The sequence below is a fragment of the Antennarius striatus genome, chromosome 2 (assembly GCF_040054535.1).
Source record: "Antennarius striatus isolate MH-2024 chromosome 2, ASM4005453v1, whole genome shotgun sequence".
In the NCBI taxonomy this organism is placed as follows: Eukaryota; Metazoa; Chordata; class Actinopteri; order Lophiiformes; family Antennariidae; genus Antennarius; species Antennarius striatus.
Window position 1 is genome coordinate 4310172 of NC_090777.1, and position 22680 is coordinate 4332851.

The following is a 22680-nucleotide window of genomic DNA, read 5'->3' on the forward strand; positions in this document are numbered from 1 at the left end:
TTAATTTTTATTATCTGCTACATCAGTCACTCAGAGGAGAACACACACACACACACACACACACACACACACACACACACACACACACACACACACACACACACACACACACACACACACACACGCCTCCAGTCCAGACCTGAGTGAATGTCAGTGATGTCAGGTCTATTAGATTATCTAAAAAATGTGCAGAAATAATACCATTGTATTTCTCTTTGATATGAATATAATGTAACACACAAACACTGGCCTATACAGCTCCTTGTGCACGTACACCGAGAATCTCCTCCTCATAAACAAATCATGATTCAATTCATGATTCAAATCATAATATAGTATATCATGTTATTGCTGAGCATCCCTGTCTTTCCCTCAAACACACATACTGTATACATAGACATGCAGTATGAGAGGAAACCAAAAAGAAAACTCCACATATAACACACACCATGATTTGATGTTATTCTAGGTTGTAGACGGATTTCTTCCCCTGCCCCCCCCCCCAGTTGCTGGAAGCCACCAGCATTTGACAAGGTGCTTTTTGTGAGTTCTCATGTCGGTCATCTTTCTTATATTATATTAGACTCCTGTTAAAATGATTTGGAAGTGAAAATGTCTTTCTTTTTTCTTGCAGACAGCATCTGCAAACAGACATTTACATTTACTTCCATAATATAAATTTGTGTTTTTTAAATTATGTAAATCTGACTTAAACCAAAAGAACTGTGACCTCCCAATGTGCTCCCACATGATTTTTCTCCATGTTGTGAAAAGTTGACATTTACAAGTGTGACTGCTGTTAAATTGTCTCCGGTCAAATGTACACAGCCAGGCTAACTCAACCTAATTCCATCCTGTGGTGCTCTGCTGCCACCCTCTGGGGGTTATAGAACATATCATCACCCTCTGACAAATGATAAATCAGTTTTAGAAGAATAAGAAGTACACTTTTACGGAGCCCCTTAGGTGACATGGAGGGAAAAAAAAGTCCATCATCTCGCAAAACCTTTGCGACATGCTACTTCCGGGTCGTTTTGGTGTTACGCAGAAAGCAGACTGGTGAACACCCATTCACGTGGTTCAGTTTTACAGGATGGTGTGAATCATAACCACAACGGCAGACAGAGGAGCTGCTAATGGAGGGGGATGTGGAGAATTTTCCTGCGTTCAAGAGACGTCCCTCAAGAGGACATACTGCACATAAAAAGAGACAAGGTGGACGGAAAACATGGAATGTCACGGTGACTTCAGCTTTGGAGAGCGCTCATGGCTCCCATGCTTTGACATCGATACGTAATCCACTTATTCATTCATTTTGTTGATTGTCAGATAACTCGCACAGCGGCCTATTATGGTCCCTACAAATGACAGTGTGTCATAATCAATAACAGAATTAGAACTCCCGACAGTATGGTTCATGTATGAAATCGTGGATAAAGTTTTGCGATTAACTGATGTAATTTAAGATCCAACAGGCAAACGAGTGTCCAAGCTGCTTGAAACAACAAAAACACTTCTGTCTCAGACAGAAGAAACAACCTTTGACCATTTACAACGATACGTGAAAAATGCTGACCAAGTCCAAGCTGAAAAAAATCCTTCATTTCTGCACAGGCTCATCAATCAGCTGTGTTGAAAAAAAAGACGCAAGAATAGTGTCTCTCAGGTGCATGTACAAGTTCAAAGCCTGGGATGGATCTGTTGGTGGAGTCAGATGGGATTCAGCCATGATAATATTGCAGAGTTCATACACATCAGGATCACAAGGTACAGTCAAGCGAAAGACACACACACTTTTGCACCGTTGAATATGGTCCTCCTCAGCAGGGAAAGAAAGTCTCTTGTCCCGTAGGGTTCAGACAAGACATACATAGTATTGGGGCGATCACGTGGAACATTCACGTTCTTCGATGGCCTGATGGAGTGTCCGTTCCAAACAGTAGCAGTGTCATCGAGTTCGTCCTATTGGGAAAACAAGGTGGGGACAAAGTTATTCAGAAACAAAAGCTAAATCATACATATTAAATATCTACCTCCCTCCCCCTCTCCCTCCCTCCCAACCTCTCCCCCTTGTCCTTTCTCTCCCCCTCTCTCTCCTCCTCTTCCTCTCTCTCTGTTGCTGTGGCAACTGTCATAAGTTTGTGTTCTCCCGTTTTATATAATCTTCTCGATGTGATATGAGTTTTACAAGTCTCCCACAATATGAGAACCAAACTAGTTTAGACACTCACCTGGATGAGTCCCATGAAACAAAACTGAAGGAGACTTTTGTCTAGGAAACCACTGTCAAAGGAGCCGTTGTCTCGCAGGTCGGGAAAACAAACACAAGCGACACTCCACACATTGACAGCGCAGAAACCCCCACCAATACTCGATTTGTTGATTGGCGGTGCTGGCTCCTTCCAAGTACCTATCGATGCCATCTGCATGAGTTGGGACGAGGACACGCCGAAAGTCTCTGACATGACCATTTTCAGTTCCAAGATCGCCTCTCACAACTCTGGGGCAGCCTTTTAAACGCTGTACAGTCTCAATGTAGTCTCCTCCGATCAGCTTCGGGCCAGTATTTGTTGTGTAAGCATTTAGCTAGACAATTTTCCTCGAAAAACCGTCGATACTTCCATTAACACAAATGCCATATGGCTCGAGTTTTTCATAGAAGTCGATGTGCCAGATGAAGTTGGGCCCTTTAGAGAAGTAGTTCCGCCGTCTAAGATGCCTTGCCCACCTCAGGATCTGTCCTGTGGGATCCAGCTCCTTCAGCACCGATCGTACATCCTCCTTCCTCACACGCAGACCGTGTTCCCTGCATTTCACGTACATCCAGAAGTACGCATGAAGCATCCCAGAGGACTGGGGCTCACTGCGTATGAAGTCTATCAAAACGGGCAGGTCAGAGTAGGATTTGCGACAAGTGTATCCCCTTGCAGCGAGAATCCTTTTCAAACGTCTCAGGCTTAGTCCTACTAAGAACTTCTTGAATGTCCTTATATTTTAGGCCGATTTCAAAATAAAACTCAATTAACCACTCATATGGATGGGTGTCCTCCAGTGTTTTTACTCTTGATCGCCAAAGCGACCCGGAAGTATATATACCTGTAGTTTTGCAAAGTCTCGCAAAAGTTTTGAGAGATCTCGCAAAGATGGAGTTTTTTTTTCTGTCCATGCCTTATTTTTTTCTCCATGTCACCTCAGGGGCTCCGTACACCTTAATGATCCCCGTGAGGAAATTATTATGTTTCCAATCATGGGTAGTAATCATGCATATATATGTTTTTTTGGAACAGGCCTCTGAAACAACCAAACACACACAAAGTGGCCTGTAGAAATGCAGTAAATACAGGGAGGCTGAGTGACGGGCAACCCCTTCTTTGGAGTGCCCCGAATGAGCAGCTTGTGGAGGGGACGGTGCCTTGCTCAAGGGCACCTCGGCAGTGCTCGGGATGCGAACTGGTACATCCTACTTCCTGTTTGTGCCAGCCTTCAAATTCAGCCTGCATGAAGAGAAGAACACAGCAACAGGAAGCAGAGCAGTTTGTGCAGTGGTTGATATTTCAGGACCCTGGACAGCAGCGACTGGAGAACTGGACCCAAAATAGAATAATTAACAAGAAACAAGAAAATTAACAAAAAGCAATTATAGAAATGTATTTACAATGAGCCAACAATATCCCCTAAAGATCAAATCTGTCCACATGCAGTGCGTCATGAAGGATCTGATCACATTCTCAGGTTGTACTGTAAGGATTTTCCTTCGGGCTCCTCTAACATGTCCAGTCCTCAAGTTACTTTCCCCTGACTCTTACTGTTACGCTTGAAAATCAAAAGTTCAACTTATCATTTGTCGTCACCACTTCAAATTCTGTGTAACTATCATCGTTGGAATAGATTCCACACATCGCGTTCACCACACGTGTCGAGCGATGTGGATTGAAAGGGTCAAAGGTTGTGACACAACTTCAGTTGATCCACTAGAGTTCCATTTACTGTAGAAAGTCACCATATAGGACAGAGAGGACCAGGAAGTAATGCTGAGAGTAAAGAAAAAAGAAATGTTAAAAAAAAGTAAATAATCAAAAATAATTAAAAGATTAAAGTAAATAATTAAAGTAAATGTTATAATAAAATAAAATAATAAAGACATACTTTCCGTTCCTCCAAAGAGACCACTGCTCTAATTTCTCCACCCTATTGACAACGGTGGGGTTCCAGTCAGGAGAAAAGTAGCCCCGCCTCTGTCCTCTATCACGTCCGCAGAGGAGACATATACATCTGTGAGAACCAACAGCTCCTCATGCAGTCCAGAACTTGTGATCTGAAGATGAGTGGAAGAGGAAAGGGAGGAAAAGGACTCGGGAAAGGAGGCGCCAAGCGTCACCGGAAAGTTCTCCGTGATAACATCCAGGGAATCACCAAGCCCGCTATCCGCCGCCTGGCTCGCCGTGGTGGAGTGAAGCGGATCTCCGGTCTGATCTACGAGGAGACCCGCGGTGTGTTGAAGGTGTTCCTGGAGAACGTGATCCGTGATGCCGTCACGTACACCGAGCACGCCAAGAGAAAGACCGTCACCGCCATGGATGTGGTGTATGCTCTGAAGAGGCAGGGACGCACCCTGTACGGCTTCGGGGGCTAGACCACTAGTGACGTCATCAACCAAAGGTCCTTTTCAGGACCAGCACTGAGTTCAGAAAGAGTCCAGTTGTGTCTACAAATATTAGTACAAAACCTAACGTGTGCATTCAACTGACAAAGTTAGGAACACATGGTTAAACTAAGACCCCGATCAGACTATTTGCCCATGTCCAAACTAGCGGGAACTAGTCTCGCTAGAACTGGACTAGTTTGACTAGTCCAGTTATGGCGAGACCCCCCCCCCCCAGGTGAAAGAGATCCACGCCGTTTCCTTTATCATCTGTCGACTAAATGGCTACAGAGTAATGGATAGAACATTTCTGGTACTGCTCAGGGGACTATGCCAAATGTAGAGACAGGCCAACCGGTCTTAGTTAGGGACCTCTTTTAGTTTCTGATCTGAAATTCGTGTGTTTTATTCTGTATTCAGAAGAGTTTTCCAAGGTATAAGTATAAAATATCTAAAACTAAGACACCAAAAACATTTTTATCAATGCCTTCATAATTTGAAGCTTTCTGTGTGTTTCTCCCCCAACCTCAACACAATGACATATACGGTGTTAAAGATTAAACACACTTTATTGTCTCCACAAACGGGGAAAATATCTTTTACACTCCTTGTTGTACATGCACGTACATATATACGTGTTAGTAGCACAAACACTGTATACAGGCCCCTATAAACACAACACACACTAGGGGCCTGCTGGCATGCAGTTAATCACACATGATTAATAACCACACATGACTGGGGGAGGCGGAGTGATGGGTCGCGACTTCGGGTTACAAGTTAGTAATACAATATGTACACTTGTTCAAAAACTTGGCTCATGTTGAAAAACAATTTAATGACTTAAAGTTACATATAAAACCAATACTTTTACACAATTTCCAACTGAATTTATGATTTACAATTACTCCCAAGAATTTAATTTATTCTCGCAATTTAAACTCCCTTCAGTATTAGTTGAATCCACCAAACACCATTTTACAATATTTTTTAAACATTATGGCTAGAATGCTTTTAACCTGATGGACTCCTTTTCTGTCTGTTAACAATCTCTTCAAGTCTGAATCTTTAGTGGCTCTGAACAAAATTAATTTGTATCATCCACGAATGTAATAAATGTCAACTCACTGAATAAAACTCTGGTCTGATCCCGCTGGGGTCACCACAGCGTGTCGTCCATTATTCATTTAGATGAATGCTCATGTGTGTTTGGCAAAGTTTTTATGTGTGATGCCCTTCCTGCAGCAACTCTGCATTTATCCAGGCTGGGGACCGACCCACACTGAACCATGTGTGACTCCACGAGTTACTTTTCTAAAATGTGACATTATTCAAGTTTACACACTGGAACCTAGTACTTAAATAATAATCTAGTTCAGTGGAATATATTAATACAGGTGATGATGCTGCTCTTGAGATTCCAGCCGCAAAAGTTGTAGCAACCTTCATTATTTCAACAAATCAATCCCAGAATGTAACACCTATATTCTGTTTCATAAACATGTAATCAAAGAACTGAACCCAAATCTTCTGAACTCAGGAGAAGCTCTCATCAGTGAATGAAGAGGCTCTGAAAAGAGCCGTTGGGGTGTCAGCGGGGCTGTGACGTCAGTCTAAGCCCTCTCCCCGCGGATGCGGCGGGCCAGCTGGATGTCTTTGGGCATGATGGTCACCCTCTTGGCGTGGATGGCGCACAGGTTGGTGTCCTCGAACAGGCCCACCAGGTAAGCCTCGCTGGCCTCCTGCAGAGCCATGACAGCGGAGCTCTGGAAGCGCAGGTCGGTCTTGAAGTCCTGAGCGATCTCTCTCACCAGACGCTGGAAGGGCAGCTTCCGGATCAGCAGCTCGGTCGACTTCTGGTAGCGACGGATCTCTCTCAGAGCCACGGTACCGGGCCTGTAACGGTGAGGCTTCTTCACGCCGCCGGTGGCCGGAGCGCTCTTCCGAGCTGCTTTGGTGGCCAGCTGCTTTCTGGGGGCTTTGCCTCCAGTAGACTTACGAGCAGTCTGCTTGGTTCTCGCCATCGTTTCTTGCTTGTCTCCACAGGAACACAAGAATGCTGCAGAGACAGGAGAGCCGCTGCTCTTAAAGCGTCCGAGGGCGACCACTGGTTGGTGGGGGGCTCCTCCTGGAGCTCAGCTCCGCCCAGTGGAGCGTCACACAGCCCGCAGCTCATTGGAGCCGAGTAGAGCTGGAACGTCCCGTCTGACCAGCTCCCGTCAGCCTCTTTCTGGTTGGTCCGGCGGGGAGAGTGGCGCGCTCTGCTCCATATAAGTGAAGGTGGGGTCGCTGTGAGTCCCATTTTCTGTGAGCTACATCTCTAGAGAAACCAGTCGAACATGAGCGGACGTGGTAAAACCGGCGGTAAAGCCAGAGCTAAGGCCAAGACCCGCTCCTCTCGTGCCGGGCTCCAGTTCCCGGTCGGCCGTGTTCACCGGCTGCTGCGTAAAGGGAACTATGCGCAGCGCGTCGGTGCCGGCGCCCCCGTCTACCTGGCGGCTGTGCTGGAGTACCTGACCGCTGAGATCCTGGAGCTGGCTGGAAACGCTGCCCGTGACAACAAGAAGACTCGGATCATCCCCCGTCACCTGCAGCTGGCTGTCCGCAACGACGAGGAGCTCAACAAGCTGCTGGGCGGGGTGACCATCGCTCAGGGCGGCGTGCTGCCCAACATCCAGGCCGTCCTGCTGCCCAAGAAGACCGAGAAGGCTGCCAAGAAGTGAACTGCTGGAGCCCACAAGCGGCAACACAACGGCTCTTTTCAGAGCCACACAAGGCTGACAAACAGACACGTTTTTCCTCCACATTTCACCATCAAAAATCATGAACCCAATTCAAACAAGTTCTGAAACTGCTCAGTCTTTAGGGTTGAACAATTCACCACTGAAATCTGATCAGATTATTGAAACCCTACTGACCACTTTAATATGTACAGGATGTGTTCACAGTAACTCATTTCAGTGGCTTTGATACACTTAATTCGAATACAATTTATTTTCAACACTTTCTGACAAGTTTGTAAAAAGCCTCTGACTAATTCTAAAACAAGCAGGCTTCATGACTAGTAAAGGATTACAATCATTTAGACTGTTTAGAAATCTGGAGTCAAATGAAATCCCTCAGACATTGAGGGACTGCAGACTATTTTCAAAAAAAATGAAAGGTAAAATAAGGATTATAGTGTAAAATGATCATGGAATACAATTTATTTTCATTTGTTTCTAATAGAAGTTTGTAAAAACATTTGAAGAAATTCTAAAAGAAACAAGCAGGTTTCATGACATTAGTCACAGATTACATTCATTTAAATTGTTCAGAAATCTAGAGTCAAATAAAAAATGTTCAGACATTGAGGGAGTTAAGAAGGAAACAACTTTGTCCATAGAATTAAAACAACCAGGAAACAGCCTGTTCATGTGGTTTAAAGTCTTCTTTTTTAATTGGAATTATTTTTACTAAGGTTGAAGGATTCTCAAGACTCGTGTGTCCTGCTCTATTATTATTTCTGTAAAATCATTTAAACCTTTACTTTAAAAAAGAAAACACCTTTAGGAGGAGATACTTTATGATGTAGTTGAAAACTGCTGAATTTTTATTTAATTGGCAAATTACATTTTAGTTCACAAGTTATTTTTTAATTTCAAAATTACCCTTTAAAGCTGACTGACTTTTACTAACAGGCTCCATATTTTAAAAGTTCTCTAATCTTAAGAGGATGTTAACATCACTTCAGATTCTGATGATTCTGAGCGTGAACCAGATCAGAAATAAGTCTCCCTGTTCCTCCAGTAAAGACACACATGGAATATCTTCAACCAACCTAAAACAAGTCCGGTTGGTTTTTGTTTTTTTGTTTGGTTTATTTGAAAGGGGACAATGCATTTCCATAAAACACATGATTACACATGGTTAAAAAAGCCAGAATTAGCCAGAAGGCTAGTTTTCATCTGTAGTCCCCTGGCCATGATGTATAACAAGCACAAAATAGTAAAATACATCTACAATATAGTGAAAATGTACATATTCAAACACTTACTGTACAATTAAAAGATACATCACATAACATGATCAACATAACATTCGGATTTATATCACACTGATTGTGTGTCTTTACATGATATCTGTTCATAAAAGATAGTTCCAATGAATAATTTTAGTTTCATCTGTATGGGTCAGTTAGAACCTGAATTTAAGACGTATTCCATTTTAATTTATCAACATCACCCAATGAAAAATAATGCTATTTTTTTAGGCTTCTAAAAACCATGTTATGTAAACTATTACACTGGATATGTCAGTTTTTCTAACATGAATACAAACCAGTTCAAAAGAGAATAACAGCAGTTTGTGTGTTTTCATTAAAGGTTCTTGTTTGAACTTTATTGTCGTTAGAATTGTGTTTCTGGTCTGTTTGTCTCCAGACTGCAGCTTCAGCAAAGACGAATCAAGACCCCGACCCAAAGAGAGACGGAGACCCCCTCTAACCCCGTGATCAGCTCCACCAATCACAGGAAGGAGACCACACAGTCTGCTTTGAATGGAGTCTGTACAAATAGAGTCACTCTGGTGCGTCGGGATTCATTTCTGTGTGATCAGAAAGAAGAAGAATGCCTGAACCAGCGAAGTCAGCGCCCAAGAAGGGCTCGAAGAAAGCCGTGAGCAAGACCGCCAGCAAGACCGGCAAGAAGCGGAGGAGGACCAGGAAGGAGAGCTACGCCATCTACGTGTACAAGGTGCTGAAGCAGGTGCACCCAGACACCGGGATCTCGTCTAAGGCCATGGGCATCATGAACTCGTTTGTGAACGACATCTTTGAACGCATCGCCGGTGAGGCCTCTCGTCTGGCTCACTACAACAAGCGCTCCACCATCACCTCCAGGGAGATCCAGACCGCCGTGCGTCTCCTGCTGCCCGGGGAGCTGGCCAAGCACGCCGTGTCTGAGGGCACCAAGGCCGTGACCAAGTACACCAGCTCCAAGTAGACCTCCTCCTGCTGACCCCCCAGCCCAACGGCTCTTCTAAGAGCCACCACCTCCTCAGGAGAGCTGATCCGGTCTGTCAGTAGACGCGGGTTTCTGTTCTGTGGTCTGATGGACCAACTTATTGTAATCAGGTTATAACTAGACATTAAATACTACGGTGTTAGATGTCAGAACGAGATGAACAGTTCAGCCACCACTCTTCCTTAATAATTTTACACAGAAACCTGCGCGCAGCGACGTCAATTAATCGCATTGGGATTGTTCTTCCCCACTGCAGTCAGCCTCATGAACAATGCCCCCCCCCCAGGTAACCATCCCCCCATCACCACTCTGCAGACTGTTTGCTGTTTGGACTTCTTTTCTCGCCGTCAAACACCATCCTGATACTGGAAGCGTCCACTAATAGAAAACAGAACTGGTGTCAATTCAACTCATGTTACATGGTGCTAAATTTAAAAGCGTATATGGAACTAAACTGTTGGGGGTGATTTTAGATCAATTCGTTTTAAAGCCACAAACAAAATATAGTAGACAACGTTTCAAAGTGTGCTTTTATTTTAATATTTAGTTATTTCCAAAAAAGCCATTTCAAAACTAGAAATGTGTGTACATATATGTATTTCTTATATGGTCATAATATATGGTCATATTATGTTGACGTTTGGGAAAAATACACAAATAAAACTTCAGAACATGAAAATAATAGGTTTTACAGTCCAGCATTTTCATAGTGTGATACTGTATCCTTAAAAACCTCAGAAATACTATTTTCAATTAAAGACAAAATTTAGAGGGTTGAGCATCTTTGAAAGAATTACTTAGAACTACTGTTGGAACACATACGTGTTTTATGTTTAGGAGTTATTTCACAGAATGGATTCAGTGATAATTTGTGTTGGTCTGTTGATTCTCAGAACACATTGAAACATAGAATAATTAAGGATTATAATGTAAAACTAAGAAGAAGAATGTAGAATGAATCTTTTTATTCATTTCTGGCCAATTTTATTTTTAAATCTTACATTCCCAGCATGTTTAGGCATTTTCTGATACACATTCATCAATAAAATATCAAAGGCCCGATTAGCTCAGTTTACAGAATATAATTCCATTCCCATTGAAATAACTAAGATAACATTCTCTCTGAATAACTACTTGGTTTCACATATTACTTGATTTCAATTAATTTAAACATTTTTGAATTCTAAGTCGTGTCCAGCAGGAGAGACAGGACATATTGAGGCTAATGTTGTGATAGTAAGGCTCTTTCATGAGGTCTCATAATGTCACTTATGGTCACATAACGTCTCATGTCTGGTAAGCACAACTGACCAAATGGTTGATTTTCTTCTCAAACACATTTTGTTAAATAAATACTAACTCTTCATTTCAAAATAGAATACATCTTTCTCTGCACACACACTTTACCAAAACACTGGATATTAGACTCAAAATGAAATTACTGTGTCAAACAGTAACGCTTGTTTTCACTTCACAAGGTACATGCAGTTAATCAAAGTACACCAGGTTTCAAAATACTGGGTATTGTTGACATTATGAAAATTGCATACACTTTTATGTTTCAGTTGTACTGGTTTCTGCATGCAAAATGTACACAAAATTTCTTGGTTGGGAACTTTATGTCCACATGTAATGTTCACGTTCAAACGCATTACAGTAAAGAGCAACTCGGTTTTTTTTCTTTTACAGTTTATTACAGAATGTACAGTAAAAATACTGTTTACAAAATGACAGAACAGAAAAAGGTTACAGAGAACAAAATATCCATGAAACACACAAGAGCGTTCTGAACACACACGAAAAACAGCAAAAAGCCCAGAAAAAAAATGGGGGAGGGGGGTACGTAAAAATGAAGACTAGAAGAGAGGACAGACCTTTGCTCCACCCATTCTTTTGGAAAACTGTTGGATGAGGTCAAGTCAACTGGATGATGTGACTCACTGCTTTCTTCTTCTATCATGCTAAAAAGTTAATGGTAACAGGGTTGCATGCATGTTGTGGGACACGTGTTCCATGAATAACAATTATTATTTGAAATATTATGTTTATAAAACAAATGTTCCCACAGTGAAAAGACAGCAATGAAATAAATAATACAAAAAATGAAATATAAATTTAATTTGAACATTTTCATTTGAGGTCCTATTTGGTCATTAGGTAGGTGAGACAAGAGGAAAATGGCATTTTAGGGGGTAAACCACACATATTTGGTATTTTTAAAACTGTTTTCATACTTTTCTCTCAGGACTAGTAAAAATACTCAGAAACTGCATATTTTCGTATTTTGTATGTGGATTATTAAGAATTTGATGGCTAGGATGTAAAATGTCCAACAATTCCGAAATGCCCCTATAATAATAATAATAATAATAATAATAATAGTAAACTATTATGTTACTTTAAATAAGACACGACTATGTCTTCTTATACTCTGAATAAATTCAAATGTAAATATGAGGATAAACAACACCTTGTTGTCGTCATCGTCGTTGTTGTTGTTGTTTTTCTTGTTGTTTTTCTTGTTCTTGTCGTCGATGATCAGCAGTGATCGTATTTTGTTCATACTCCAGTCAAAGCAGACTGTGTGGCCTCCCCCCTGTGATTGGTGGAGCTGATCAGGGGGTCAGAGGGGGTCTCCCTCTCTCTGGGTCGGGTACTTTATGAGTCTTTCCTGAAGCTGCAGTCCGGAAACAAATAGACCAGAAATACAATTCGAACAAGAATTAAGTCCAGACATTATTTTGGAGAAATTTTTTTTAAAAATATCAGCATTTACTTTTTGATGTTGATGAATCACAACAAAACTCAAATTTCTCCAGTTAGATAAAACATTATAATCATTCATTGGAACCATCTCTTATGAACTGATTCCATGTTAAAGACACACAACCAGTCTGATGTAAATCTAGAAGAGAAAAAAGGAACCAGCTGGACTTGTTTAGGTTGGTTGAAGATGTTCCATGTGTGTCTTGGCTGGAGGGAGAGGGAGACTAATTTCTGATCTGGTTCACAATCAGAATCATCAGAAGCTGAACTGATCTTAACGCGGTTAAAAGACTCAGATTCATCCTCTTCCTCTTCACTGTCATGGTCTAGTAGGGGTTCCAGAACCTCCAGAGCTGACATTTACTGGTTTATACTCACATAACAGTTAGTGGAACATCTATTATTATGGGTTGTAATGCTGGTTGGACTACCAAGCAGAGGACCTTTTAAATGTGTGACTGTCCTTCTCTAACATCTGACTAAACACTTGCTGGAGCCATCTCTGGTAAAGTTCAACTGGCACCATCCTCTCATTTCAGCACCACCGCTGGCATCTGATGGTGTTATCTCCAGAAAGTACCACTAGAGGGCTCCCAACCCCAACAGACTGTAAACACCATTTGGGTAAAATAAAGAACAATATGTTGACAACATGTAAAGTAATTAAATTATATGTCAGACTAGCGCGAATCCGTGGAAATCCCACAATAAAATAATAACAGACTTTGTTTTCTGTTTTTTTCTACACCGTCACAAGAAAACAAACTGCTGTGTCCGTTGAAGCCGTAACGGCTCTGTACGTGTGGGACGGACGAATGCGAAGACGAAGGCCGCTTCGGCGTTGCGGTCTGGCCATTTGGGTAGACGCCGGCTTTGTGAGTTTCGTCCTGGTGAATAAAGCATCGGAGTTCCCCACACAACAACGAGAGGTCCGTGACAATCAAAGAATATAAACTAGCTGCCCGAGGTAAGCTTATTCAAATATACAGGTGGGGATACACCTGCAGCTAAGTCATGTCCAGCAGGAGAGACAGGACAGACTGAGGCTAATGTTGTGACTGTAAGGCCCTCTCATGAAGTCTCATAATGTCACATGTCTCGTAAGTTCATGGCTTATAATGTCTCATAAGGTTTTGTAACATCTCATAAGGTCTCATTAGGGATCATAATGCCTCATAATTTCTCATACAGTCTCATAAATCCAAAGTCCTGGAAATCCTGCCCCCACTTCAGCAACTACACGATTATGACTGCAAATTCAATCTGGCCCTTCTGCCACTCACTCTCTGTCTGTCTCTTTTCCTTGCCCTGTCTCTATCCCCAGTGTATTTCTTTTCCCAGTCAGCTGGTCAAGGTTTCTAAATAGTTTCTAAAGTCTGAGTAAACTGGAGGAGACACAACCCTGTTAATGTAATTAAAACCTGGTACTCAAATCACAGCAACAGGGATGTGAGTCCATAATAAAGTTATCTTTCTCTCTGGAGTAGAAGCTAGCTGATCAGCCAGCTGTTACTGTTGATAGAGAAAAACCTATATAATAATAATAGTAAACTATAATGTAACTTTAAGTAAGACAGAAACATGTCTTCTCATACTCAGAATAAATTCTAATACAAATATGAGGAAGAAAAACACCTTGTTGTTGTTGTTGTTGTTCATATCCAGCGGCGACTTGATAAGTTCAGACTCCATTGAAAACAGACTGTGTTATCCAAAAGCTGTTGAGTCGATCCACTGGACGTTAAGAAAGTTCTTGAAGACGTTTCGTCTCTCATCCAAGAGACGTCTTCTGTTCAGAGAGTGGCTGATAATGTCCCAGCTTATAAACCCTGTGGGGTGTGGTCAGTGCTTTTCACATTCCAACGACCGTCGTTAAACCCATCTGGCTCTCCAACGATTGTTGGTGGGGGTGTCAAAGGGGGTCGTTGAGATGTGAGTTACACCTTTGTATGCTAATGAGGGTCATTAGCATGAGACCTGGGTCAATCCACTGAGACATATAGAAAATTCCATGGGCTTTGTGGAAAAGGTGAGAGGACTTAGATTGGATACAGATGAGACCATGGTATCCTACGACGTCACCTCCCTGTTCACATGTGTCCCCACAACGGAGGCTGTGGAAGTGGTGAGATAACGGCTTTGACAGGACACCGCCCTCAGCGACAGGACAAACCTCAACCCCGACCAGACCTGCAAAGGACCTCTGCCTCAACACAACCTACTTCCAGTAAAGGATGCTGAGTTTTGAACTGCCAGGCAGGAGGTCTGGAGGAAGACCAAAGAGGAGGTTTATGGATGTAGTGAAAGAGGACATGAAGGTAGTTGGTGTGAGAGAAGAGGATGCAAAGGACAGGTTTAGATGGAGACATTTGATTCACTTTCCCTGAAGGGAAAAGTCCAACGGAAAAGAAGAAGGAGATAAAACAATATATAATCATTCACTGAAATCATCTCTTCTTAGCTGATTCCATGTTAAAGACACACAATCAGTCTGATATAAATCAAAAAGAGAAAAAAAGAACCAGCTGGACTTGTTTAGGTTGGTTGAAGATGTTCCATGTGTGTCTGGGCTGGAGGAAGAGGGAGACTAATTCCACTAACTAACAGTTAGTGGAACATCTATTATTATGGATTGTAATGCTGGTTAGACTCCCAAGCAGAGGACCTTTTAAATGTGTGACTGTCTGTTGGGTCTAAATCTCGAACATTCACTCAAAAACTGTTCTAAGCTAGACCAGGGTCATCAGACAAAGGCACCCAGAGAGGTTTTAAAGTTTTACCAGCTGCAGCAGGGAGAGACACAGAAGAGTTGCACTTGCCTTGGTGCAATTCAAAGTAGACTCTGACTCTGTCCCACCCGGCTGCTTTCTTTTATTAAAAAATGGATAGAGCAGGGTTAGATAAAGACGCGCGCAGGCGTCGTAACAGTTTAGATCACACACAAGGTCGAGAACAATACGACGTTTTTCTACATGTTGGGAGTTAACTTGTGGTTATCTATGTTGGAACATTCTAATCGTCATCAAGGTTGTAGCTGTCTGCAGTAGGTGATTAACTGGAACAGGATGTGTTTGTCAGTACATTCAGGTGCAGCACTTCTAAATGTAGATTATGACATTTTAGAAACACACATATACTTCATTTAAATTTTAGCTTATCTTACGCTGTCCTTCTCTAACATCTGACTAAACACTTGCTGGAGCCATCTCTGGTAAAGTTCAACTGGCACCATCTTCTCATTTCAGCACCACCGCTGGCATCTGATGGTGTTATCTCCAGAAAGTACCACTAGAGGGCTCCCAACCCCAACAGACTGTAGTTACAGAATATAATTCCATTCCCATTGAAATAACGAAGTTAACATTCTCTCAATAACTACTTGGTTTCATAGATTACTTGATGTTAATTTAAACATTTTTGAATTCTAATTCATGTCCAGCAGGAGAGACAGGACATATTGAGGCTAATGTTGTGATAGTAAGGCTCTTTCATGAGGTCTCATAATGTCACTTATGGTCACATAACGTCTCATGTCTGGTAAGCACAACTAATGTAATCAGACTTCAGAAAGAGTTGCTTGATTTTTTAATAATTTGTACTGACACCAAACACCATAAAAAGTAGGTTCATTTATTCTGATAAGTGATGATGAAACGATGAGGAAAAACGTGTCTGTTTGTCAGCCTTGTGTGGCTCTGAAAAGAGCCGTTGTGTTGCAGCTTGTGGGCTCCAGCAGTTCACTTCTTGGCAGCCTTCTCGGTCTTCTTGGGCAGCAGGACGGCCTGGATGTTGGGCAGCACGCCGCCCTGAGCGATGGTCACCCCGCCCAGCAGCTTGTTGAGCTCCTCGTCGTTGCGGACAGCCAGCTGCAGGTGACGGGGGATGATCCGAGTCTTCTTGTTGTCACGGGCAGCGTTTCCAGCCAGCTCCAGGATCTCAGCGGTCAGGTACTCCAGCACAGCCGCCAGGTAGACGGGGGCGCCGGCACCGACGCGCTGCGCATAGTTCCCTTTACGCAGCAGCCGGTGAACACGGCCGACCGGGAACTGGAGCCCGGCACGAGAGGAGCGGGTCTTGGCCTTAGCTCTGGCTTTACCGCCGGTTTTACCACGTCCGCTCATGTTGACTGGTTTCTCTAGAGATGCAGCTCACAGAAAATGGGACTCGGACCACCGCCACCTTCAGTTATATGGAGCAGAGCGCGCCACTCTCCCTGCCGGAAAGGGCGGAGCTGAGCTCCAGGAGGAGCCCCCCACCAACCAGTGGTCGGAGGTCCGACTCCGCGTCATCGCTGTTCAGCCGCTCGGACCCTTTAAGAGCAGCGGCTCTCCTGTCTCTGCAGCATTCTTGTGTTCCTGTGGAGACAAGCAAGAAACGATGGCGAGAACCAAGCAGACCGCTCGTAAGTCTACTGGAGGCAAAGCCCCCAGAAAGCAGCTGGCCACCAAAGCAGCTCGGAAGAGCGCTCCGGCCACCGGCGGCGTGAAGAAGCCTCACCGTTACAGGCCCGGAACCGTGGCTCTGAGAGAGATCCGTCGCTACCAGAAGTCGACCGAGCTGCTGATCCGGAAGCTGCCCTTCCAGCGTCTGGTGAGAGAGATCGCTCAGGACTTCAAGACCGACCTGCGCTTCCAGAGCTCCGCTGTCATGGCTCTGCAGGAGGCCAGCGAGGCTTACCTGGTGGGCCTGTTCGAGGACACCAACCTGTGCGCCATCCACGCCAAGAGGGTGACCATCATGCCCAAAGACATCCAGCTGGCCCGCCGCATCCGCGGAGAGAGGGCTTAGACTGACGTCACAGCCCCACTGACACCCCAACGGCTCTTTTCAGAGCCTCTTTATTCACTGATGAGAGCTTCTCCTGTGTTCAGTAGATTTAGGTTCAGTTCTTTGTTTACAAGTTCATGAAACAGAATATAGGTGTTACATTCTGGGATTGATTCGTTGAAATAATGAAGATTGCTACAACTTTTGCGGCTGGAATCTCAAGTGCAGCATCAACACCTGTATTAGTATATTCCACTGAACTAGATTACTATTTAAATACTAGGTTCCAGTGTGTAATCTTGGTGACTGCTCATTCTTCACATGTATGCTGCTCTGGGTTCAATGCTCACCATCTGCAGCCCTACGGGGGCACAAGCCTGTCACCTGTGGGCCGGGATAAATGCAGAGTTGCTGCAGGAAGGGCATCACACATAAAAACTTGGTGTTGTGTGTAACTTTAATTCATTAAATTGTTTTTCAACATGAGCAAAGTTTTTGAACAAATGTACATATTGTATTACTAACTTGTAACACATCACTCCGCCTCCCCCAGTCATGTGTGGTTATTAATCATGTGTGATTAACTGCATGCCAGAAGGCCCCTAGTGTGTGTTGTGTTTATAGGGGCCTGTATACAGTGTTTGTGCTACTAACACTTATATATGTACGTGCATGTACAACAAGGAGTGTAAAAGATAATTTCCCCGTTTGTGTAGACAAAGTGTTTAATCTTTAACACCGTATATGTCATTGTGTTGAGGTTGGGGGAGAAACACACAGAAAGCATCAAATTATGAAGGCATTGATAAAAATGTTTTTGGCGTCTTAGTTTTAGTTATTGTATACTTAAAAACATTGGAAAACTCTTCTGAATACAGAATGAAACACTAGTAACTTCAGATCAGAATCTAAAACAGAGGTTCCAAACTAAGACCGGTTGGCCTGTCTCTACATTTGGCATAGTCCCCTGAGCAGTACCAGAAATGTTCTTTCATTACTTGGTAGCCATTTATTGGACAGATGATAAAGGAAACAGCGTGGATCTGTTTCACCTGGGGGGGGTCTCGCCATAACTGGACTAGTCAAACTAGTCCAGTTCTAGCTGGACAAGTTCCCGCTAGTTTGGACATAGGCAACTAGTCTGATCAGGGTCTTAGTTTAACCATGTGTTCCTAATTTTGACAGTTGAATACACACATTAGGTTTTGTACTAACAATTTATAGACAGAACTGGACTCTTTGAACAGTGCTGGTCCTGAAAAGGACCTTTGGTTGATGACGTCACTAGTGGTCTAGCCCCCGAAGCCGTACAGGGTGCGTCCCTGCCTCTTCAGAGCATACACCACATCCATGGCGGTGACGGTCTTTCTCTTGGCGTGCTCGGTGTACGTGACGGCATCACGGATCACGTTCTCCAGGAACACCTTCAACACACCGCGGGTCTCCTCGTAGATCAGACCGGAGATCCGCTTCACTCCACCACGGCGAGCCAGGCGGCGGATAGCGGGCTTGGTGATTCCCTGGATGTTATCACGGAGAACTTTCCGGTGACGCTTGGCGCCTCCTTTCCCGAGTCCTTTTCCTCCCTTTCCTCTTCCACTCATCTTCAGATCACAAGCTCTGGACTGAATGAGGTAATGTTAGCTCTCACAGATGTATACGTCTCCTCTGCGGACGTGATAGAGGACAGAGGCGGGGCTACTTCTCTCCTGACCGGAACCACAAGGTCGTCAATAGGGTGGAGAAAATAGAGCAGTGGTCTCTTTGGAGGGACAGAAAGTATGTCTTTATTATGTCTGTTTTATTATAACATTCAATTATTTTCTTTAATGTTTTAACTGTTTTTATTTCATTATTTCATTTTTTTAAAACATTTCTTTCTTCTTTACTCTCAGCATTACCCCCTGATTCCCTCTGTCCTATATGGTGACGTTCTACAGTAAATGGAACCCAACAGAACCCGACAGGAGAACCCAAAGCTCCGTGTGTTCTGGTGATGAAGAGCTGCTCACACCTCAGTCACGTGATCACCGCTCGTTGTCTCGTCTTTGTCTTCTCTTCTCTTCGTCTCCACACTGACCTCAGAGAAAACACAACCGGACCGACCACCCGGTGTGCAGCTCCACCAATCAGAGGAGAGGGTCCACACAGTCCTATTTGAATGGAGCCTCTATAAACCAGGTCACCCCCCCCCGCCTGCGTCACTCGTTTTTCTTTTCAGAGGAAGAGGAGGAAGAAGAATGCCTGAACCAGCGAAGTCAGCGCCCAAGAAGGGCTCGAAGAAAGCCGTGAGCAAGACCGCCAGCAAGACCGGCAAGAAGCGGAGGAGGACCAGGAAGGAGAGCTACGCCATCTACGTGTACAAGGTGCTGAAGCAGGTGCACCCAGACACCGGGATCTCGTCTAAGGCCATGGGCATCATGAACTCGTTTGTGAACGACATCTTTGAACGCATCGCCGGTGAGGCCTCTCGTCTGGCTCACTACAACAAGCGCTCCACCATCACCTCCAGGGAGATCCAGACCGCCGTGCGTCTCCTGCTGCCCGGGGAGCTGGCCAAGCACGCCGTGTCCGAGGGCACCAAGGCCGTGACCAAGTACACCAGCTCCAAGTAGACCTCCTCCTGCTGACCCCCCAGCCCAACGGCTCTTCTAAGAGCCACCACCTCCTTTCAAGAGCACTTCTTGTGTCCCCACGTCTTCAGTTGTGTTCAGCAGCTTAAATAATTACTTCTCACATTTACTTCTAGCTTCTTGAACTGATCTCTGAGATCCTGCATCTTCTGGGACCAGTTCTCCAGTCGCTGCTGTCCAGGGTCCTGAAATATCAACCTCTGCACAAACTCTTCCTGTTGCTGTTCTTCTCTTCATGCTGGCTGCATTTCAAGGCTGGCAAGAACTGGAGACAGTTTAACAGTGGTTACACTTCTTAGAGGTCAATCCTCCACAGCATGAAGTCATAACGGAAGGTCGGTTCTTTTCATATCTGTCAAATCCGATTTTCATACTCGAGCACATAAAACAACAATTTTTCAGATGTTATGCAAATAAACAGAATTAAAATGACATGCTTTCACCTCCAACTCAGCATATGCATGTATTTTTTTATCTATATATATGTGTGTGTGTGTGTATGTGTGTGCATGTATATGTGTGTGTTATATATATGTATGTATATATATGTATATGTATATATATGTGTGTGTGTATGTATGTGTATGTATATGTATATATGTATATGTATGTATGTGTATATGTGTGTGTATGTATATGTATATGTATGTGTATGTATATATATGTATGTGTATGTATATGTATGTGTATGTATTTATATATATATATGTGTGTGTATGTGTATGTATATGTATGTTATATATATGTATATGTATGTATATGTATATATGTATATTATATACATATGTATATGTATATATGTATATTATATGTGTGTATATATATATATGTGTGTGTGTGTGTGTGTGTGTGTGTGGGTCTGTAGACCTTAAACTCACCTGAAACTACACAAACATAAAGACACTTGTCATGTTACAGTTCAACTGTAGCGACTACTGCCATCTACTGGCAAAAAGCTGAAACTGTTTTGATACGGTTTCAAATCAAGTGGGTCTACACAGGCAGACAGTAATCAGAAAAATTACGAGGACTGGCCCAGTTAATAACATAAATACCACTGAAATGTTCCAGGTACCACACCTAATTTGCATAATTTGGGATGGTGAAGGTTTTGCAATAGTTGTCACACAAGTTTTTTTGGAGTACTGACTGTTATACCCGAAGACAGACAGCAGCCAGGTCCACATGTCCTGCACCTTCTACCCTCCAGCATTGCGTCATACAGGAAGCTAATATCATCACATATGATGTCAGAAGTCATGCACAAGCTTTTGTGTTACATTTGGACTAAAATATGCTCTTCATTTGGTTTATCCAAAAAGAATTAATTCAGAGCGTGGTGTTCTTCCTGGGTTAAGGCAACCTGAGACCAAAACTTGGGGCCTGAAAAATGTTTTTTTGCAGTGGGTGGGTGTACTGCCAGCAGATCTTTAAAATAGTAAGGGTATCAAAAAATCTAAGGAGCTGGTTGTTGACTTTAGGAGACAGAGGAACAATCTGAACCCATTCTCCATTCAGGGAACAGAGGGGGACACAGTGGGCGACTGTAAATAATAATGGGTGTCCACGTTAACTACAAACTGGAATGGTCAAAAAACAAAGATTTAGCCTTCAAAAAAGGTCCGAGCCGCCTGTTTTTCCTCAGGAGACTTGGATCATTCAATGTCTGCAGACCCATGCTGTGGCTGTTTTTGTTACTCTGAGGGGTTCAGTGCCCCCTTTGCTGTGGTGGTTTGGGGAAGCAGACTGAAGACAGCTGACACAAACTAAATAAACTGATCAGGAACGATGATTCCATCCTGGAAGTATAGCTGGAGTCCTTTGTGGACGTGTCAGAGAGGAGGATTCTGAGCAAACGGATCAGAGACATCTCTCACCTCCTTCAACTCCACTCTGGAGGGTGAGAGGAGCTCCATCGACCACAGGCGGAGGTTACCAAAGATGGCAACAGAACACCACAGGAGGTCTTTTCTACCTGTGGCCATCAGACTATATAACTCCTCCCCTTCCTGTGAGGAAGACTGCTAACAGTCATCACCCATTATATTACCATGTGGAATACCTACTGACCGCTGACACGGCATTATTTTTCACCTATTTTGTGTTCTGTTATCATCTCATCTTGTTCTATTTTTGCTCAGTGCATATATTCATATATTTTTGATGTCTGATTAATTTTTTTCTTTAATTTTGGGATAAACCTGGAAACAGAATTTCCCTCGGGAATAATAAAGTTCTGTCTTATATACGGTATCAATAAGTCAATACTTGATGTTTGTTAATAATAAATAGGCTATCAATAAATCACTGATATTATTTAATACATAGGGTGTCAATAAATGTAGCCACAAGAGGGCACAAGCCACTGTCTTATTGTGCCAGAGGGTTGTGTCAGGAAGGGTTTCTGATGTAAAACTTTTGCCAAATCAAATATGCGAACATAATGATCAATAAAACACGATTTGATATTTTTATAATAAGGTTTCAACAAATCACTCATTTTTTTATAAGTAAGGTATCAATAATACGTGATATTTCTTTGTAATAAATACGGTATCAATAAGTCAATATGTGATATCTCCCTACCTATATATTTGACTAAGCTCACTTGAAAACCTCCCGTTGTCACACTTTTTAACTCCACCCACTGCCTGTCAATCAAGCGCCCAGCCAACCACGGCGCATCTGCCAGAAGGAATCACAATACGGTGTAAGGCATTGGGCAGCGAGGCTTTTTGTTGCCTTTACGCCTTCCGTCCACACGACAACGCAGATATCCGGGACGAAAACGCTGGACAAAGTAAAGTTTTTTGAAAACGTCAGGTCTGTGATGTCCACACGTAGGCGGTTACGTGTGGACATGGCCTGA

General features: G+C 43.2%; 8 protein-coding genes across 8 annotated transcripts; 5 read left to right on the forward strand and 3 right to left on the reverse strand.

Moving 5' to 3' along the window:
• The first annotated feature begins 4313 nt into the window (after positions 1 to 4313).
• On the forward strand, positions 4314 to 4681 carry LOC137603305 (histone H4). Its single transcript, XM_068326580.1, has one exon. The coding sequence runs from the start codon at positions 4322 to 4324 to the stop codon at positions 4631 to 4633; it is 312 nt and encodes a 103-aa protein (XP_068182681.1). The 5' UTR covers positions 4314 to 4321; the 3' UTR covers positions 4634 to 4681.
• A 1482-nt stretch (positions 4682 to 6163) lies between these two features.
• LOC137603265 (histone H3) lies at positions 6164 to 6666 on the reverse strand. Its single transcript, XM_068326523.1, has one exon. It carries the CDS (start codon positions 6664 to 6666, stop codon positions 6256 to 6258), a length of 411 nt encoding a protein of 136 aa, XP_068182624.1. The 3' UTR covers positions 6164 to 6255.
• A 306-nt stretch (positions 6667 to 6972) lies between these two features.
• On the forward strand, positions 6973 to 7390 carry LOC137603298 (histone H2A). The gene has a single exon (XM_068326567.1). It carries the CDS (start codon positions 6982 to 6984, stop codon positions 7363 to 7365), a length of 384 nt encoding a protein of 127 aa, XP_068182668.1. The 5' UTR covers positions 6973 to 6981; the 3' UTR covers positions 7366 to 7390.
• A 1852-nt stretch (positions 7391 to 9242) lies between these two features.
• Positions 9243 to 9873, forward strand: LOC137610487 (histone H2B 1/2-like). The gene has a single exon (XM_068338057.1). The coding sequence runs from the start codon at positions 9250 to 9252 to the stop codon at positions 9622 to 9624; it is 375 nt and encodes a 124-aa protein (XP_068194158.1). The 5' UTR covers positions 9243 to 9249; the 3' UTR covers positions 9625 to 9873.
• A 6196-nt stretch (positions 9874 to 16069) lies between these two features.
• On the reverse strand, positions 16070 to 16532 carry LOC137603292 (histone H2A). The gene has a single exon (XM_068326554.1). The coding sequence runs from the start codon at positions 16530 to 16532 to the stop codon at positions 16149 to 16151; it is 384 nt and encodes a 127-aa protein (XP_068182655.1). The 3' UTR covers positions 16070 to 16148.
• A 256-nt stretch (positions 16533 to 16788) lies between these two features.
• On the forward strand, positions 16789 to 17216 carry LOC137612258 (histone H3). Its single transcript, XM_068340706.1, has one exon. The coding sequence runs from the start codon at positions 16789 to 16791 to the stop codon at positions 17197 to 17199; it is 411 nt and encodes a 136-aa protein (XP_068196807.1). The 3' UTR covers positions 17200 to 17216.
• Positions 17217 to 18422: 1206 nt separating this feature from the next.
• LOC137613778 (histone H4) lies at positions 18423 to 18790 on the reverse strand. Its single transcript, XM_068343215.1, has one exon. It carries the CDS (start codon positions 18780 to 18782, stop codon positions 18471 to 18473), a length of 312 nt encoding a protein of 103 aa, XP_068199316.1. The 5' UTR covers positions 18783 to 18790; the 3' UTR covers positions 18423 to 18470.
• A 622-nt stretch (positions 18791 to 19412) lies between these two features.
• On the forward strand, positions 19413 to 20223 carry LOC137610310 (histone H2B 1/2-like). Its single transcript, XM_068337881.1, has one exon. The coding sequence runs from the start codon at positions 19419 to 19421 to the stop codon at positions 19791 to 19793; it is 375 nt and encodes a 124-aa protein (XP_068193982.1). The 5' UTR covers positions 19413 to 19418; the 3' UTR covers positions 19794 to 20223.
• Positions 20224 to 22680: the final 2457 nt, after the last annotated feature.

Coding starts and splice junctions, on each gene's coding strand:
- LOC137603305 (XM_068326580.1), top strand. CDS start 4,322: ATGAGTGGAAGAGGAAAGGGAGGAAAAGGACTCGGGAAAGGAGGCGCC.
- LOC137603265 (XM_068326523.1), bottom strand. CDS start 6,666: ATGGCGAGAACCAAGCAGACTGCTCGTAAGTCTACTGGAGGCAAAGCC.
- LOC137603298 (XM_068326567.1), top strand. CDS start 6,982: ATGAGCGGACGTGGTAAAACCGGCGGTAAAGCCAGAGCTAAGGCCAAG.
- LOC137610487 (XM_068338057.1), top strand. CDS start 9,250: ATGCCTGAACCAGCGAAGTCAGCGCCCAAGAAGGGCTCGAAGAAAGCC.
- LOC137603292 (XM_068326554.1), bottom strand. CDS start 16,532: ATGAGCGGACGTGGTAAAACCGGCGGTAAAGCCAGAGCTAAGGCCAAG.
- LOC137612258 (XM_068340706.1), top strand. CDS start 16,789: ATGGCGAGAACCAAGCAGACCGCTCGTAAGTCTACTGGAGGCAAAGCC.
- LOC137613778 (XM_068343215.1), bottom strand. CDS start 18,782: ATGAGTGGAAGAGGAAAGGGAGGAAAAGGACTCGGGAAAGGAGGCGCC.
- LOC137610310 (XM_068337881.1), top strand. CDS start 19,419: ATGCCTGAACCAGCGAAGTCAGCGCCCAAGAAGGGCTCGAAGAAAGCC.